The 16,819-nt window shown below is 39.0% G+C and overlaps 1 protein-coding gene across 13 annotated transcripts in view; it reads right to left on the reverse strand.

Annotated features, from left to right (window-relative positions):
- Positions 1-16,819, reverse strand: part of LYST (lysosomal trafficking regulator) — a 194,043-nt gene that overhangs the window by 43,492 nt on the left and 133,732 nt on the right. For 11 of the 13 annotated variants that reach the window (XM_023549297.2, XM_064276698.1, XM_010591029.3 and 8 more), the window contains 6 exons: positions 14,235-14,387; positions 11,430-11,674; positions 8,026-8,092; positions 6,563-6,719; positions 3,272-3,412; positions 54-271 (listed from right to left, as the gene is read on the reverse strand). In XM_023549297.2, the coding sequence (XP_023405065.2) occupies positions 54-271; positions 3,272-3,412; positions 6,563-6,719; positions 8,026-8,092; positions 11,430-11,674; positions 14,235-14,387 (981 nt within the window). Of the gene's footprint in view, positions 1-53; positions 272-3,271; positions 3,413-6,562; positions 6,720-8,025; positions 8,093-11,429; positions 11,675-13,871; positions 14,087-14,234; positions 14,388-16,819 lie in introns of those variants that run through there. The other 2 variants (XR_010319418.1, XM_064276703.1) reach the window with 2 other exon arrangements.

Below are 16,819 nucleotides of genomic sequence, written 5' to 3' on the forward strand. Positions count from 1 at the left end.
AACAATAACATCTTATATAAATAAGCACAGGGTATTTTCAAAGCTTCACTTACAGCAGGATGAAAAACATTGATGGCTTGAACGGATGCTTTCCCCTTTTGCTTATACCCGAACACCAAGTCAATCCACTGACAGATGTTCTGGGACACATAGTCGGACTCCAGAGCCTGGCGATGGATGAGGATGAAAAGGCGAGGATCGTTACGTGCCCACGGGGGCAGGTTGACGTGATTAACCCGCTCACCATTCTGGCGCACACCAAAATCAAAACCTAAAAGACAATATCAACATTAATGCTTAACTTACCAAAAGTATGCTCCGTTAGGCTCACAGAGCAGGTCTACAGAATCTATAGAAAAAGCCAATTGTGTGCTACAGACAAGAAAAGGATTTACCTTTTAAGTAAGATACACCATTGTTCATCTACTTACTTACCTACTAATAGGGCTACATGGATTAATAATATTCTAATTAAATTTGAGATCTTTCAACTTTATTCTTCTGTCACTTTAAAACAAGTTGAAGAAAAAGCAGATAAACACTGCATATTCCCACTAATCAAATCTTCAAATGCAAGAAGCGCTTAAATATCTATTCAATTGTGAACCTGAATTATTGGTGTTTACATTTTAGCAAATTTAGGACAATTTATGTTTAGTAAGTACTAGTATTCTATAGTTTCAAAAACTCAACAAATACAAAGTATGCTTATTCCTAGAACAAGCTGTCGAAGTGTATTAATTTTATGGTAAGACTATATATAGGCCTGTTTTGACTTCCTTTCTGCTAAGCATTCTTCTGGATAACAAAAAAGTATCCAATTATATCAAATTAGGGCCTTCTTCTGCGATATAAATGAGCTGATATCTAATTCTTTACTAGTCTACTAGTGTAAATAAAAATCTCAGAAGTGTTTATTAAAATTTTTTTCCCTAAATATTACCTTTGAACAGAAATGGTTCTTCGTGCTACCTTTTATGATAGAAAAGCTGAATATCATATCAGAGAGAAAAAAAAAAAGAGGGGGCCTCTCAAAAGCTGACTAAGCCCCATATAAAATTAAGCTGCTGTCTGGCTACTTCTTCATCTTGTGGAACAGTTAGAAGGCTTTTCAATTTTGGAAGGATTTTGAAATGATATGACTTGAAAGATAAACCAAGGGCTGATATAAAATCCAGGTGGGGATGAGGGTGGGACCATCCACACAGCTAGGCAGTCATCCTGCAGAGGAGCTGCAGGGCTGATGCAGGATAGACTGGCTGAGCACCTGCAGACTGTGTGCAGCGGCAGGAGAAGAAGCTGCAGGAATTCACTTAACAAAAGTGGATGAAGCAGCTAAGTGCTGGGGCTGCGCGGCAGTCTCTAAATGCGGTCATTCCTAGCTTTCAGGTGCTCTGGGGGCACGTCCCTCCTCACCCAGAGCAGATGACATGGATGGAGAAGGACAGCCGTTCATAAATGCTACAGGAGATGGCACAATGCAAGTTAGAGCAGATTATATTTTCCAAAAATGACTGCAACAATATTTCCTGTCTTGCTTGTTTTTCCAGAATCTTGCCACTCCCTCATCAAGAGGGAAGGTCTCTGTTCCATCCTTTTGAACCTGGGCAGGAACGTGTGACTGCCTTAACGAGCAGAATGTAGTGGAAGTGATGCTGTGTGACTTCCAAGGCTAGGGCAAACAGGCCATGCTGTCTCTCTCTTGGAACACTCACCTTTGGAACCCTGAGCTGCCAAGCCGGATGTCTGAGGCCACCATGCTATCAGGAAGCCCAAACTCGCTCACGTGGAGAGACAACACAGGCAAGCACTGATAGTATACGAAGACAGAGAGGCCTGCCTGCCAACTCCCAGCTGCTCCAGCCAACCTGAATGCAGCCTCCTGAGAGACCCTGAGCCAAAACCTGGCTGAGCTGTTCTTGAATTTCTGACCTGCAAAATCTGTGATAGCTAATCAATTTATTGTTGTTTTAAGTCATTAAGTGTTGGGGTTATTTGTTATGCAGTAATAGATATGCAAACAAGGGACCATGGACAGAGAAAATAGAGAGTAGATTTAAATATGAGTCCCAAATTGAAAGGCACAAGGCAGCCACCCCCAATTAACCAAAAACCAAACCACACCCACTGCCATCAAGTCGATTCCAACTCATAGTAACCCTACAGGGCAGAGTAGAACTGCCCATAGGTCTTCCAAGGCTGTAGTCTTTACAGAAGCAGATTGCAGCATCTTTCTCTCATGGTGGGTTTGAACCACTGACCTTTGGTTAGCAGTTGAGTGCTTATCCACTGCACCACCAGGGTTCCTCTTCCCAAATTATAGGTGGGGATACTAGGCTAAGACATTTCTCACTTGGGCGACTATGCGACATACTCCAGGGTAACAGCAGCATGGATTTATTAATGATTCTCCAAACAACTACAGAGAGGTTAGTTAATATAGAACAAAATGCTAAAGTAATTTACCCAACCCTAAGTTCCCTAAAGATATAATTCTCAATTTCATGTATTCCCAAATTAAATAATGTAGGAAAACCACCAAGAGGTTTAAATGATCTTCTGCTAAAGAACAGGTAAGCTTAACCAAGACTGTTGGTCACTGGCACCACAGGACATTTGACCTTATCCTTCTGGTGTAGTCCCTGGGTAGTGCAAATGGTTAATGTGTTTGGCTGCTGTCCGAAAGTCTGGAGGTTCAGGTTCACCCAGAGGTACCTCAGAAGAAAGCCCTGGTAATCTATTTCTGAAAAATCAGCCATTGAAAACCGTATGGAGTACAGTTCTATTCGAACACACATGGGGTTGCCATGCGTCAGAACTGACTTGAAGGCAACTAGTTTTTTATTCTTTCTGGTTATCAGATAAATTCTGGTTAGAGTGTTTTATTTCTTTGTCATGCCTCAGAAAATCATTGTTGAGATTTTGGTTAATTTAATGCTTTCAATAAATTCATGCTTTTTTTTTTCAAAATAATAAGCATACTATAAGTTTGTAATCAGAAAGAAGAATAAAGCAATATCTGTGATAAAATTAAAATACATGCTTATAAATAATTTTAATACTTAAAAGTTATTATGGGGATATATTTAGTTCCATAAAATACTTAAATTCGTTAAGCTCACTTGGAAATAAAATTATATAGTTAATTAAATAAAGGTGCTTCTCTTATTTGGGGACTCAAACTTCAGGACTTACAAAAGCTATTTTTGGAAAACTATAAAATAACCACAAACCCTCAGAAATACAAATTTGAAAAGATTTATGGCTATACCTTCACGGTTAACTAAGAATTCTGGAAGATAGAAAAACTCTGGTATAAGTTCTTTCACATCAGTCATGGATTCAAAAGATGAGAGGCGCCAAGTTGTATTTGTAGAATGAAAAGTTCTGTCTGGAATGTCAAAACTTTGATCTATAAAGGAATAAAAATAATACAATTAAGACACAAAATTCCATCTGAAGCCTATCATAATTAATTTGCATTTGCTAGTTCGAAAGGATTAAAATAATGTTCATTTTGCTTGTTCATAGTTTACAAGAGGTTATTCATGTCTTTGAAAAGAACTGCTTCTATAAATAATTTAAGATCTTACTAACATGACTTTTGATCTGTATCATGCTTTCATAATACACATAACAAGATGAATTTACATCATTTATCTGTTTAATTGATTACCATCTGTCTCCCCAAGTAATGAAAGCGCCACAAGAGCAGGAACCTGGCATATCAACACCTAGCACATAATCTAATAGGCACTCAATAATGATGTGTTTATTGAATGAATGAATGAATAATAAAGAAGGAGAATTAAAGTTCAAGCAGGTATAATCATTTTCCCCATTAGGAGACAAAATTATTTCTTCACTTCTAATTGTTAAGACTACTTCTTTCCCTTTATTTTCAATTTTTTTTTTTTGGCCAGATGGGGGGTGGGGTTGGGGGTGGGGATTGCGATTTAGATATTCTAACTCTGAGGCTACAGAATTGAGTGAAATTTCCAGTGAATGAAGGTAAAACTAAGCATAGTTACTTTTTTGTTAAGTTTATCTGTGGTAGATCATTAATAATCAAGAACTGAGTTTTGACCCTGTCTCTTCTCCCTCAACAATTATCAGAATTTCTAGCCATAAGCCAGGCCTAGAATATTAAAATATATCCAGGCCACCCCAGAAACCATCAGCAGTGTTTCACCGTCTAAAACCCATAAAAACCCAGTACCACTGAGTTGATTCTGCCTCATAGTGACCCTATAGGACACAGTAGAACTACCCCATAGGGTTTCTAAGGAGCAGCTGGTAGATTTGAATTGCTGACCTTTTGGTTGGCAGCCAAAGCTCTTAACCACTACACCACCAGGGCTCCTCATTGTCTAAAGCTTCTCTGAACTTGCTGGCATGTGAATACATCTTTTTATTTGGAGACTGTAACAAAACTAATCTCAGAATCAAGCAACAGACAATTTTAAAAGGATATGCTATTTTTTTTCCCCAAGCCTTAGCTGCTCTGCCAAGAAGCATTTCCTATTACATTTACTACTTTCTTATCACTTCTGGTGAGTCAGTTAGCACCGGCTGGCCACTAAATAAAATCTGGAAAGAAATGAGGTTTACAGTTATTTCTTTTTCTCAGCCGGGGGGGGGGGGGGCAATGAAAGAAATACCTACTAACTCACTCAGGAGAAAAAGCTATCAATATAAATGGAGTTCAGCAAAATTAAAGGAATTCTGTAAGGATACGGGGTGGGGGTGTGGGTCACAGTTCTGTTATCTAGAGTTGAGATTAAGGAACTGTGGAAGAAGAGAAGCACACTGTGGGTGCTGTTCCGGTTAGAAGATTCTATGTAGTTTCCTAATTTTCTTTTCTAAAGTACTACAAGTTTCTGTAATCTAAACGATGGATATACTAAACCAGTAGTTCTTAACCAGTAGTACTTTTGGCCCCCAGGGGACATGTGGCAGTGTCTGGAGACATTTTTGGTTGTCATAACTGGGGTGAGGGGGAGCATCACTGGTATCTAGTGGGTAGAGGCCAGGGAAGCTGCTAAACTCCCTACTGTGCACAGGACATCCCCCCACAACAAAGAATTATTGAGCCCAAAATGTCAATAGTGCTAAGGTTGAGAAACTGTACCACACCATAGTATAGAAATAAATCCAAAAGTCAATATGAACGATTTTCAACTAATCAGATAAAACAGAGGGACTGAGGAAGTTCCAGGCTTTTATTTTCTAAATCTATTCACGAATACACAATGAAGAAAACCTAGAACAGCAATATGTATGAAAACGATGGAGAAATTTTTACTGACTGGGAGTTTTATACAAAACGGATTCTTGGGCTACATTAAGAGAAAGGTAGTGCTTAGATGGAGCGAGGGAACAGTTCTGTTATAGACTGCAATGGCACCAAAAGGTGCCTGTAGTCTTTTTTATTCTGAATGCCATATTTTAATACGGGCATTCACAAATCAGAACATGTCTAGAAAGATGATCAGAAAAGTGACAGGTTTGGAAACCACAGCAAACGAGGATGCCTTAACCACTATTTTTAAAAACTATTAAGTACAGAACTGTCTTATGTACGTTTTTATATTCCTTGCAGCAGCTGGGATAGGGCTTTGCATATAGGAGGCTCTCAGCTTGATGCCAAATTAACTAAGGACAATTAGCCTGGTGAAAAACAAGACTGAGAGGGAGAAACGGGACATGACAACCATCTCCAAATATTTGAACAGCTGTCGTGTGGAAAATTTGCTCTGTGTGCTTATTGAGGGACAAATATAAGAAAGTCCTTTTTATAGACCAAGTAAAGAGAACACAAAATTCATTTGTTCTAAGAGGCTGTATATGAGTTTTTATATAAAGTTCAAAAAGGGCTGAATAAATGAATAGATACTGACTCCACAAAGGCTTCTGGATGTCATGAGGAACAACGATAGAACTAACATCCCAGTTCTCATTAGAAATGATAGGTAACAGTGTCCCCATTTTGCGCATGAATCAGTGAAGTCACCTCTATCTAAGTCATCTTCAGGCCTGCCAGCTGCCACTTAAAATGCTGAGACAGAAGATGATTAACTAGAAAGTTACTAAAGCAAAGCTGCCAGGGTGGCTCTCATCCTAACTAGTTATTCAGAACAGGTTACAATAACATACTCTCTTCTTTTAGGCACCAAACCTAACTTACATGATTTGAAATAATATTGATATTGTTATTAACATAAAGTTCACTTTAAAAAATGAATGGCATATATTTAAAAAGGGTAAATTTTATGGTATGTGAGTTATATCTCAATTTTTAAAAAGTAAGCTGCATTTTTATAAACTTAGACGTGTTTAATTTGAAGGTAAAATTTGAGAGACATCAGCAAGACAATTTGGCTTACTGCAGTTTGTTGGGGAGAATTTTGGTGAAGGATTAAGCAAACTTTATAGTGAAGGAATAAATAGTTCTCCTGCAGTCTGATTGGTCTCAAAGAGTTCTTCTTAGGATGTTGGTCAACTTTTTTTTCCCCCCAAATGACCCAAATACGACTGTTTTAGGCAGTTAAAAAATTATTACCTTGATACGCTAAAAACATCTTCGTGAAAGGGGGCATCCTAACCAGGAAGTGGAGCACAGTCCCGCTGTTGGAGTAGTGGGAGCCGTAGTGATAGGGCTGCACAGGAGGCATGGGGTCATCTTCTCTGGCTCCTTTGCGGTACTCTTCTTCCAGATACTGGTGGGACAGAGGATCAGAGCATAATCCATGAGAGTGTGCCCCAGGCCAAACCACCTCAGTGGTTCCTTCTCTACTACCCTCGTCTGTGTCACACTCCATAGCTTGCCCTCCACTCCACCCAAGACCATGGCCACCCTGAGTGTCTGAGAGTCTCCCCCTCAGTGCCCTGCTAAAGCCTGACCCTTTGAGAAGCATCTCATGTCCTGGGCCTTTACTCATGCATTCCCTCATACAAATCCACCTGTCTAAGTAGACCATGCACTCAATTAATAAGAGCTGCTACTGTCACTAGGGACGCTTGCATTTTAAGAGTTTTAAGATGTAACGCTAGGTAATTAAGAGAATGCTTCTCTAGAAGTAGAAACAGCAGAAATGTGAAAACCATGTCACATTATTGGAATTGTTCAGTATTAACGTAACAATTTATGGCTGTTTCACACTGTAGTTATAAAGAGATTAAAAAAAAAGGTTACAGTGATTTTTTACATTACTCCTATCTTCTCATCACAGAGCAGGAAGCTCCATCAAGCATTTAATGTCTGTCACTATTCTTGTCTCCTACAGCTTCTGTTTGGCTCTGATAACAAAGTCAGGTGGTAATGAATGAGAAGAGTCACTTCTGGATTCCTACAGCGATAGCCCATTGTCAACAAAAGAAGAACCAAGTAGTAACAATTATAAGATGCTTGGAAGGATCCTTCTGGCACTGTGATACAAAATAATGTGGTGAATATGAGAAAACTGCTTCAGCCACTCTTGATACTGTTATGAAGAGAAATGCAACACGCAGCTAATGAGTTTTTTGAATTTCCAACAGTGTTGCATTAATGCTAGTTTCTCAGAAACAGGTAATTAATGTCTGTACTTCAAAATCTGGCAAATTTCTCTTTAAAAAGCCAATGCAAAAACTCCCTGAATATGAATAAGAAGTTATGATACACTATAAATATACTGATATTGTCATGCATGTAACATTAGGGGTTATAAATAGCAAGTCCCTGGAACTCTTTGTGATTTTTACAAGGAACTATTTATATATTTGAATATAATCATGGATTAATAGTTTTCACTTTACCCACAATAAGTGCATTTCTTTCTCTGGGCAAAGTGTTTCCAGAAAATTGACACAATAACAGAATGATATTTAAAAATCACATAATGATTTCTAGTTGTCTCTCAATCAAAGCACAAGGAAGTGAAAAACAGAAAATGTAATACTGTACCTTATAATTATGCAAAACACAGGTCTATAAAACAAAACTGCACTTTTTATTTAGCGAATATGAGGAAAAACTAGCACTACCTTGTATGTGTCCACATAACGATCTTCCTTTTCTTTATACTGCACAGCTATAGGCTTAGAGAGATTTCTGCAAAGGAAGAGATGACGGACAGCATTAAACATTTTGACACCGTCAGAGGAAAGCTGCCTAGCTGTCTGCATCCTGAAAGTCAACAACTGATCAACAAAACGCTTGGCCCTTAGTTCACTGCTTACGCATGTTACTTTTCAACTAGCAATCACCATGTGAAATGAGGATTTCACAAACCGTGAAGATGGAATTTTCCCAGCAGATCCCCGGATGTATTAGGAATTTCTGATTTAGAGGCAATGTGCGTAAGAAGAGCCACCTACTCTCCCTCCTCTCTCTACTCTGCTGCTGCCTCCATGCCCGAAGTCCCTGCGCCCCTGACTTCCACACTCTACATCCAGTGAGGCAGTAAGGAGTGAAGGACCGTTTGGACAGAAATTATGACCATGAGGAGACGCTATGTGATTAGTAGGCTATTTCGTAAAAATGGAAGGAATTACACATGCTTAAAATGACCAAGCTGAGATCTGGAGTGTGAGTACTGAAATAAATATCTTGTTCTCTAATCAGCAGTGCAGAGATACCAATGTGAGGGGTGTAGAGTTGGTGTGCACATGTGCAAGTGTGTCTGTGTTGGTGTCCACATGGTACCAGGGAGGCAACAGAACTCAAGAAGTGGAGCTGTACTTTTATGAGCTACAGAATCAAAGTGGTGTCCCAAAGTGGTGCTTGAAAGAACAAGAGAAAAAGAGCTTGTGAGGAAGGGCAAGCTTCCCCTGGCTGAATGGGACTACATGGAGTTTCAACATCTGGATCTATAACAGACCAATAGCAAGAGTTGCCCAGATTTCAGTAAGTCAAACCAGGTCTGCTTAGCCAGATGTTGATATACCTTTTTTAAAAATAAATTACTATTTTCCTGCAAAACCAGTTACCATAAAGTCGATTCTGACTCCTGGTGACCCCACGTGTGTAGAGCAGCATTGTACTCCATAGGGTTTTCAAGGCTGTGACCTTTTGGAATCAGACTGCCAGGTCTTTCTTCCAAGGCACCTCTGGGTGAGTCTGAACCACCAACCTTTTGGTCAGTAGTTGAACACTTAACCGTTTGCGCCACACAGGGACTCATTATTTTTCCAGGGATATTGAAATTAGCAATATTAAATACACTAATTTTGTTTTTGAGACTTTTCTAATCCTAAAAACTTTGTGAAAAAGTAAAAAGTTTTATAGAATAGGTACAAATTTACATATCTAAACAGGAAGAATCATGTTTGAGATCCTGGCATACAATTTTTTTAATAAGTAGCATAAATAGCATCCTTTGGATAGAAGTAGTATTTTTTGTTGTTGAAAAATCAGAAATTACATATGAGCAAACAAACAAACAAAAAATCATCCTCAATCCTATCATCTGGAGGCAAAATATTTTGGCATGTAGCATCCCAGATGTTTCTCTGCTTATCTGTGCATGCATATTTATTTTTCCAAAGAAAAGGATTTTTCAATGCCTATAACATATACTTCTATAACAGAACTTTTAATGGCTGCAACATAATACAAAATACTCAATTTACTGCTGGGCATTAGGCTGTTTCTAAATTTTAGCTACTTCGAGGACGATCCTTATGGATAAATATTTGCATGCAGCCCAGGCACTGTTCCAGGCAACGAACCACACAGATTTAGTGCCTATCCTCATAAAACTTACTTCTAGTGGGAACACATCCTTCCGAAAGGCACACATCCTTAAGTATCACCTAAGAAACAATTTCTGGAAGTTAAATTGCTAAGAAAGAGTATGCACATTTTACGGGGTTCTTTGGATACATATTGTTAAATAACCTCCCAGAAAGACCGTATCTATTTATACCAGCAGTGTATAAAATGTTTAAATGTCCAACAGCAGTACATAAACAAGTCTAAAAGAGAAATAACCTGCCATTTGCTTTTTTAAGCTGACTAATGCATTAAACTAAATCTGGTTTCTTGAGATCTACCTGAACTAGGGCTACTATTTAGCGGTTATAACGAAATACCCTAATGTAACAAGTAAACTATTTGGAGTCCATTTTTCTTTAAGTAAGGAAGTCTTAAAAAACTAAAGAAATGACAAATAGGCCAACAATTAGGGCTATCTGGTTACTCTAAAATACAGTTCATTCAGAAAAGGTGGGATAAATGCTTCATTCTTTTCTATTAATTGCCAAATTTCAAAGTAGGGAATTGGTGCCCTACTAACCTCCAATGGAAATCAATAAGTTTTGTTTTGCTTTTTTGGGGGGCCTTTTAAAAAGTATTATTATGAACTTATGTATCTTTTATTTTGTTTTCAGTTGTAGTCATTGTTCTATCTGATGCCCAGATTGTTCTGACTTTGGCCAGTGAGAGCCACTTCAAGTTGGCTCCTGAGTCCTTCTGGTCACTTCCTTGCTCTCCTGATGCAACAAAATATCCCAAGCTCACCCTGTATGTTTTCTCCTAATAAATATGGAACAAATGAGAGAATCGGAAATTACCATTTTGCAACCCCTAGTGAAATAACCGATTCAAGCAATACTTGCCAACGGACAAAACTATTAAATGAAAGGTCAGTGGGAACCTGAACCCACAGGTCAATCTTAACATGGTTTAGAATAGGGGGGTATTATACGCCTCCTGATATGATGTAATCTGAAGTCCACCCCACCACCTATTAAGTATTCTTGCCAAAAAGAGTTGAACCGGAATGTAATCAAGCCCTTGAAGCTAATTTCCAGTTTTCAGGAAATAAATAGGCTAGATGAACAAGTTAAATACTATTATAGGAAACAATCAGAAAAACACAGACTGTGGGACAGCCTATAGGATAAATAACCAGGTCTTTTCAACAAGTCAGTGTTAGGAGGAAAGAAAGAAAAACACACACAAATGAAGGCTGTTCTAGCTGCATGTCTTTTAGAGACACAACAACCAAAGGCCACAATGCATCCAATTCAAGCAAGCCAACTATAAAAAGACATCTTTGAGATAGTCAGTGCACATCTGAAAATAAACTGGGTATTAGATACCATGGAATTATTGTTAATTCTCTTAGATGGCATTATGGTCATGTAACAAAATGTCCTCATTTTTTTTTGCCAGTTCAACTTTTTACAAGTGAGAAAATGTCCTATTATTTTTAAGAGCAGGGTGATATAACAAGATGTCTGTGATTTGTCTTAAGTAAAAAGAAAAGAGATAATGTAAGTTTGGCAAAAATCTTCATAACTGTTGAATTGGGGAGATAGACATATATGGTTTGTTATATATATTCATTCTGTTTTTTGTGCATGTTTGACAATTTTCATAATAAACACTTTAATAAAAGCAATACGACAAATGGATGAAACCAAAAGCTGATGTCTGTACTTGCCTGTAGATGGATGGGTCACTGAGGTCCAGTGTTTCGCTAACATAGTCGGCAAGTATAAATGGGAACACTGGGTACTGCATGAGGTCATTGAAGGAGCGGCCTGCGTGCTTGTTTAAGTGAGTCAAATACTCAAAGTTAGTAATTTGTCCAGCATACCACAAGTTTGTCAGAGCGGTGATGTTTCCATATTCCAGAAGATTAGGGAGGTTATTTGTTAGTATACTGTGGTAGACATCATCACGAACCTAAAAGGAAAGAAGAGGGGGAAGAAAAAAAAACCTGTATTTTACTTTTAGGCTTACTGACATTCTTCTCCAAAGAACCTACAATATTATGGACATGTTACTAATCTCAAATTCTCCAAGGAAATACTTTTTACCCAATAAAATTAATTGGTGTAGAACTGAGATTCAATTCCAGGTCTTTTTACCTACTTATTACACACCAGTACAACGACATCATGTTTGGTAGAGTAGATGGTCAGCGAAAAACAAGATCTTCAATGAGATGGACTGACACAGTGGCTGCAACAATGGGCTCAAGCATAACAATGATTGTGAGGATGGCCCAGGACCAGGCAGTGTTTTGTTCTGTTGTACACAGGCTCGCTATGAGTCGGAACTGACTCGAAGTCACCTACAACAACTGTTCAAGGTGCTGGAGATACAGCACTTAAAGCTCTTACATTCTATTGGGGAAAGGTAGACAATGGTGGATCCTAACAAGTCCTATGGAGAAAAACAGAGAAAAGTAAAGGTGTTAAGGAATGCTTAGGGGTAGGACGGAGAGATGAGTTGCTATTTTATATAGTCAGGGAAGGTCCTTCTGACAAGGAGACATTTGACCAGAGAACATGAGGAAACTGAGTCACATGAATATCCAACAGGAGAAGCATTCCAGGCAGAGGGAACAGTAAGCGCAAAGGCCCAGAGGCATCAGCATGCCTAACATAGTCAAAGAAATGAGTGAAGAGAGAGTCACTGTGGATGGGTGAAGAGAGAGAGGGAGAGAATGGTAGAATGGAAGAAGATAAAGTCAGAGAGATAACAGTTGCCAGACTATTCAGAGCCTTGTTAGGCTATTTATAAGGACTTTGGCTTTAACTGAGTGACACAGGAACTGACTGGAGGTTTTGAGCAGAGGAATGGCATAATCTGACATACTTTGGCTGCTGTGCCGAGAACAGCCTGAAGAGGGGAGAGGATGAAAACAGAAAGAGCAGTTACCAGGCTATTATAACACTTTAGGCAAGAGATGATGATTGCTTAGACCAGGATGGCAGCAGTAGAAGTAGGCACGTTCTAGACATATTTTGAGGGCAGAGCCAACAGAAGTTACTGACAGAGTAAATGTGGGAGATCAGTGAAAGACAGGAGTCAGGATAATTCCCAGGGTTTTGGTCTTGCAATCGGAAAGACGGAGTTGTCATTTATTGAGATGGGGTGAAACTGGAAAGAGATTTTGGGGGGAAGATTAGAAGTTCAGTTTTGCACTTAAGTTGGAGATGCCAATTAGATTTCCAAGTGGAGATGCCAAGTAGAGAGTTAGATATTTGAATACAGCATTTCGGGGAGAGGTTTTGGGGGTGGCATTATAAGCTGTTAGAATATAGATGGTATTTAAAGCCACAAGACTGGATGAGAAGAGAAAGGTTTGAGGATTGAGCCCTGAGACATCCCAAGGAAGAATCTACAAAAAAGACTGAGAAGGAATGGCTGGGGAGGTAAAAAGAGAACTAAGAGAAAGTGGTAAACCAGAAGCAAGTGAGCAAGCTTTTTTAAGGAGGGAGGTAAGTAATCAGTTGTCCCAAATGCTACTGACGAGTAAACTGAGGACTAAGAGATACGACCATGAGGTTTACCAACCTGGAGGTCATGGGTGACCCTGACAAAAGAAGTTATAGTGGTGAGAAGAAAGCCTGACTGGAGTATTCAAAGGAGAATTGGAGGGGAGGAATTAGAGGCAGCAAGTGATTCAACTTTTTTTCTAAGAGTTTTTCTAAATAGGAGAGCAGAGAAATGGCAGTTGGAGCAGTTGTGGGGGTCAAAAGAGGTTTTGTCAAAGATGGAATCTTCTATAAGCACTGAGGAAGTTAAAACTACCTTCAGGCAAGGGAGCCCTGGTGGCTCAACAGTTAAGTGCTCTGCTGTTAACTGAAAGGTCGGCAGTTCGAACCTACCGGGCAGCTGCCTGGGAGAAAGGACCTGGAGATCTACTCTTTTAAGGATTACAGCCTAGAAAACCCTATGGGTAAGTTCTACTCTGTATTACAGGGTCACTACGAGTCAATATCGACTTGATGGCACCCAACAAAAACATTTATTCATTCATTTACTTATATCGTTTTTACAGATACAACACCAACCAGATGCTTTCAGAAGACAGACTTTATAATACAACTTTGAAGGACAAAAATAATTGTCATATAATGAAGTTTATTACACTTGTTGTTGAGTTGATTTTGACTCATGACGACCCCATGTGTGTCAGAGTAGAACTATGCTCCACGGTGCTTTCAATGACTGATTTTTTGGTAGCAGATCGTCAGGCCTTTCTTTGAGGTGCCTCCGAGTGGGTTTGAACCCCCAGTCTTTTGGCTAGTAGTTGACTGCTTAACCAATTGCGCCACCCAGGGACTCCATCTATATTAGTTAGGACTAAGAAATGAGGCAATTTTTATTTGATTTCAGAGATAGTGCAATTAAAGTTTAAATAAATTAAACCTTCATAAAGTCAGTACGACTAAAGTTATATTGGTCATAGGATCACTTAAAAATATGTATCTCTCAATGAAGATGAATTTACCTTGGTGTTATCAAATGCTAACAGGAGTGTTCTGCCATTTGTTAAAAAGATTTCTACAGCATTATCTCTTAATTGCCACCAACGCTTATGAACTTCTTTAATTTCTTCATATGTCCAGGAAAATGATGCTGGTTCCAACTCTCCCTGAAGGCTCTAAGACAAAGGAAAGAGACAAAAGTATTTGCGTTACACAGAATATAAAGAATGTTTTTAATTTTAGACTTAAAAAAAAATCACTAAACTGAATGAGAAGAGTTTTTTTTTTTTTTTCTGGGCAAAATGGCAGATAACATTACCTGAAAACCCTCCCGCTACAAAATTCTTCAAAATGCTGGATAAAATTTAACAAAAATTCTTTTTTTTCCTAAATTTTATTTATTTTGTTGTTGTTGTTGTGGAAAATATTTACAGCAAAACATTCACCAATTCAACCGTTTCTACATGTACAATTTGGTAACGTTGATTACATTCTTCGGCCTGTGCAACCATTCTCACCCTCCTTTTTTTTAACTGTACTTTTTTTTTTTTACCCGATGTAGCAAATTAGTTTCTCATTAAACAATTAAATTGTATATTGCTTTGTGACACTGACTGCCAATCTGTGATGTGTCAACGCTCTCCTCTTCTTGATCACGGGTTCCCCATGTCCATTTGTCCAACTTTCCTGTCCTCTCCTGCCTCCCCGTCCTTGCTCCTGGACTGGTATGCCCACTTAGTCTCATACACATGGTTGAGCTATGTGTATTGTTGTTTGTGTCATGGGCCTGTGTAATCATTGGCTGAAGGGTAAACCTCAGGAGTAACTTCAGTACTGAGCTAAAAGGATATCTGGGCGCCATACTCTCGGGGTTTCTCCAGTCTCTGTCAGACCAGTGAGTCTGGTCTTTTTTTTTTGTGAGTTTAACATACATTCTTGCGTAGTTGAACTTGTAAGAAAGTAAGTGAAATGAAATGCCCAGGAGCCAAAAGCAAAAAGAAATCTGAAAAACAGCAGTAAGGAGGAACTGACACTTTGACCTCCTGGTTGTGTGTGCCTGGGGACATGCACACATATGCACACACTGTTTCAGACGCTGAGTGACTTGGGGTAACCCCACTTGGGGACAGTAGATGAGGCTGTGGGATCCCTGGAATCAGAGTACAGGAACTGAGATTGCTTCATAAAGTTAAAACCAGGAAGGGACATATATCCAGTGAAAGAATAGACAAAAAAAAACTGTGCCCATCACAGCCTCTCCCTGAGGATTCCTATCTGGGCCTGCCCTCACATGGAGCTGTGTTAAAATGTACCTATCTGCGTGGCCTGGGAGCGCCCAAGCTCAGAAATGAACGAGAAACATAGTTTCCAGGCCCTCAGTCATCTATCAAGGTGAAGTGGAATCTCTGGAGGAATACTCCTGCTTTCTAATGTAGTGCATGATTCCGATAAATAGAGCCCCACTATGGGTTGTTTGGAGCCCCTGTGGTGCAGTGGTTAAGCGCATGGCAGCGAACCAAAAGGTTGGCAGTTCGAATTCATCAGCTGCTCCTTGGAAACCCTATGGGCAGTTCTACCCTGTTCTATAGGGTAGCTGCATGTCAGAATCAACTCAATGGCAGTGTGTTTGGTTTTGGTTTAAGAGCTGTCTGGTTGAAGTAAGCTCACAGATCAGAACACACCAAGTGGCTACAATCCCCTCCAACATGGTTAGCAGAGGGAAATAAGACAAAGTGACCACCGGCCAGCGTGATTTCCTTGAGAGCATCAATTCAGATCCACATGTTCCAGAATGAAGAGTTAATGGCCAGAGGTCCTACTCCTCCTGCCATCACTGGGCTCCTCCCAAAGTATAAGATCAAGAAAAATCTTTAAAAGCATGCATGCAAATCTTTCGTAAATTGCAAATGAATACATGAAGTATGCTACTCAATGTTTTTAATAAAAAGATGATGAAAGAAACTTCTACCAAAATATAAAATCAGTTAGAATTTATTTCCTCAAATAAACCTGCATTCTAGTTGTTTCATTTTGTTTTAATTCAGTTTTCCATTTTAGAAAACTGCTTTTATTTATCCTTCTGTACTGGCCAACAGGAATAACAGGAAACTCAGAGTAAAGTTTAGAACTCAATTACAATATTATATTATCCCATGCTCTTCATCCTTCTTAAACCTTACCTTTTTTTATTTGGAATGCCCTGCTCTATGTTTATTTTGGAAACCCTGGTGGCATAGTGGTTAAGAGGTATAACTGCTAACCAAAAGGTCAGCGGTTCAAATCCACCAGGCACTCCTTGGAAACCCTGTGGGGCAGTTCTACTCTGTCCTATAGGGTCACTGAGTCAGAATCAACTTGACGGCAATGAGTTTAACGGGTACATTTATTTTACTACTGTACTGGGTCCCAAATAATTTTTAGAGATAGAAGCAGAAAATATGTTATAAGTAAAATAAATTATAAAATATAACATTTTAATAAAAATATAATATTCTCATGCTTAAAACTGAATTCCTTCTTTAATGTCAACATTCATTCATGAATTCAATTCACCATATATTAACAAGCATCCCCATATGCAAGGTACTCCCTTTAAGTTCTCTGCATG

Source organism: Loxodonta africana, chromosome 25, assembly GCF_030014295.1.
Source record: "Loxodonta africana isolate mLoxAfr1 chromosome 25, mLoxAfr1.hap2, whole genome shotgun sequence".
In the NCBI taxonomy this organism is placed as follows: domain Eukaryota; kingdom Metazoa; phylum Chordata; class Mammalia; order Proboscidea; family Elephantidae; genus Loxodonta; species Loxodonta africana.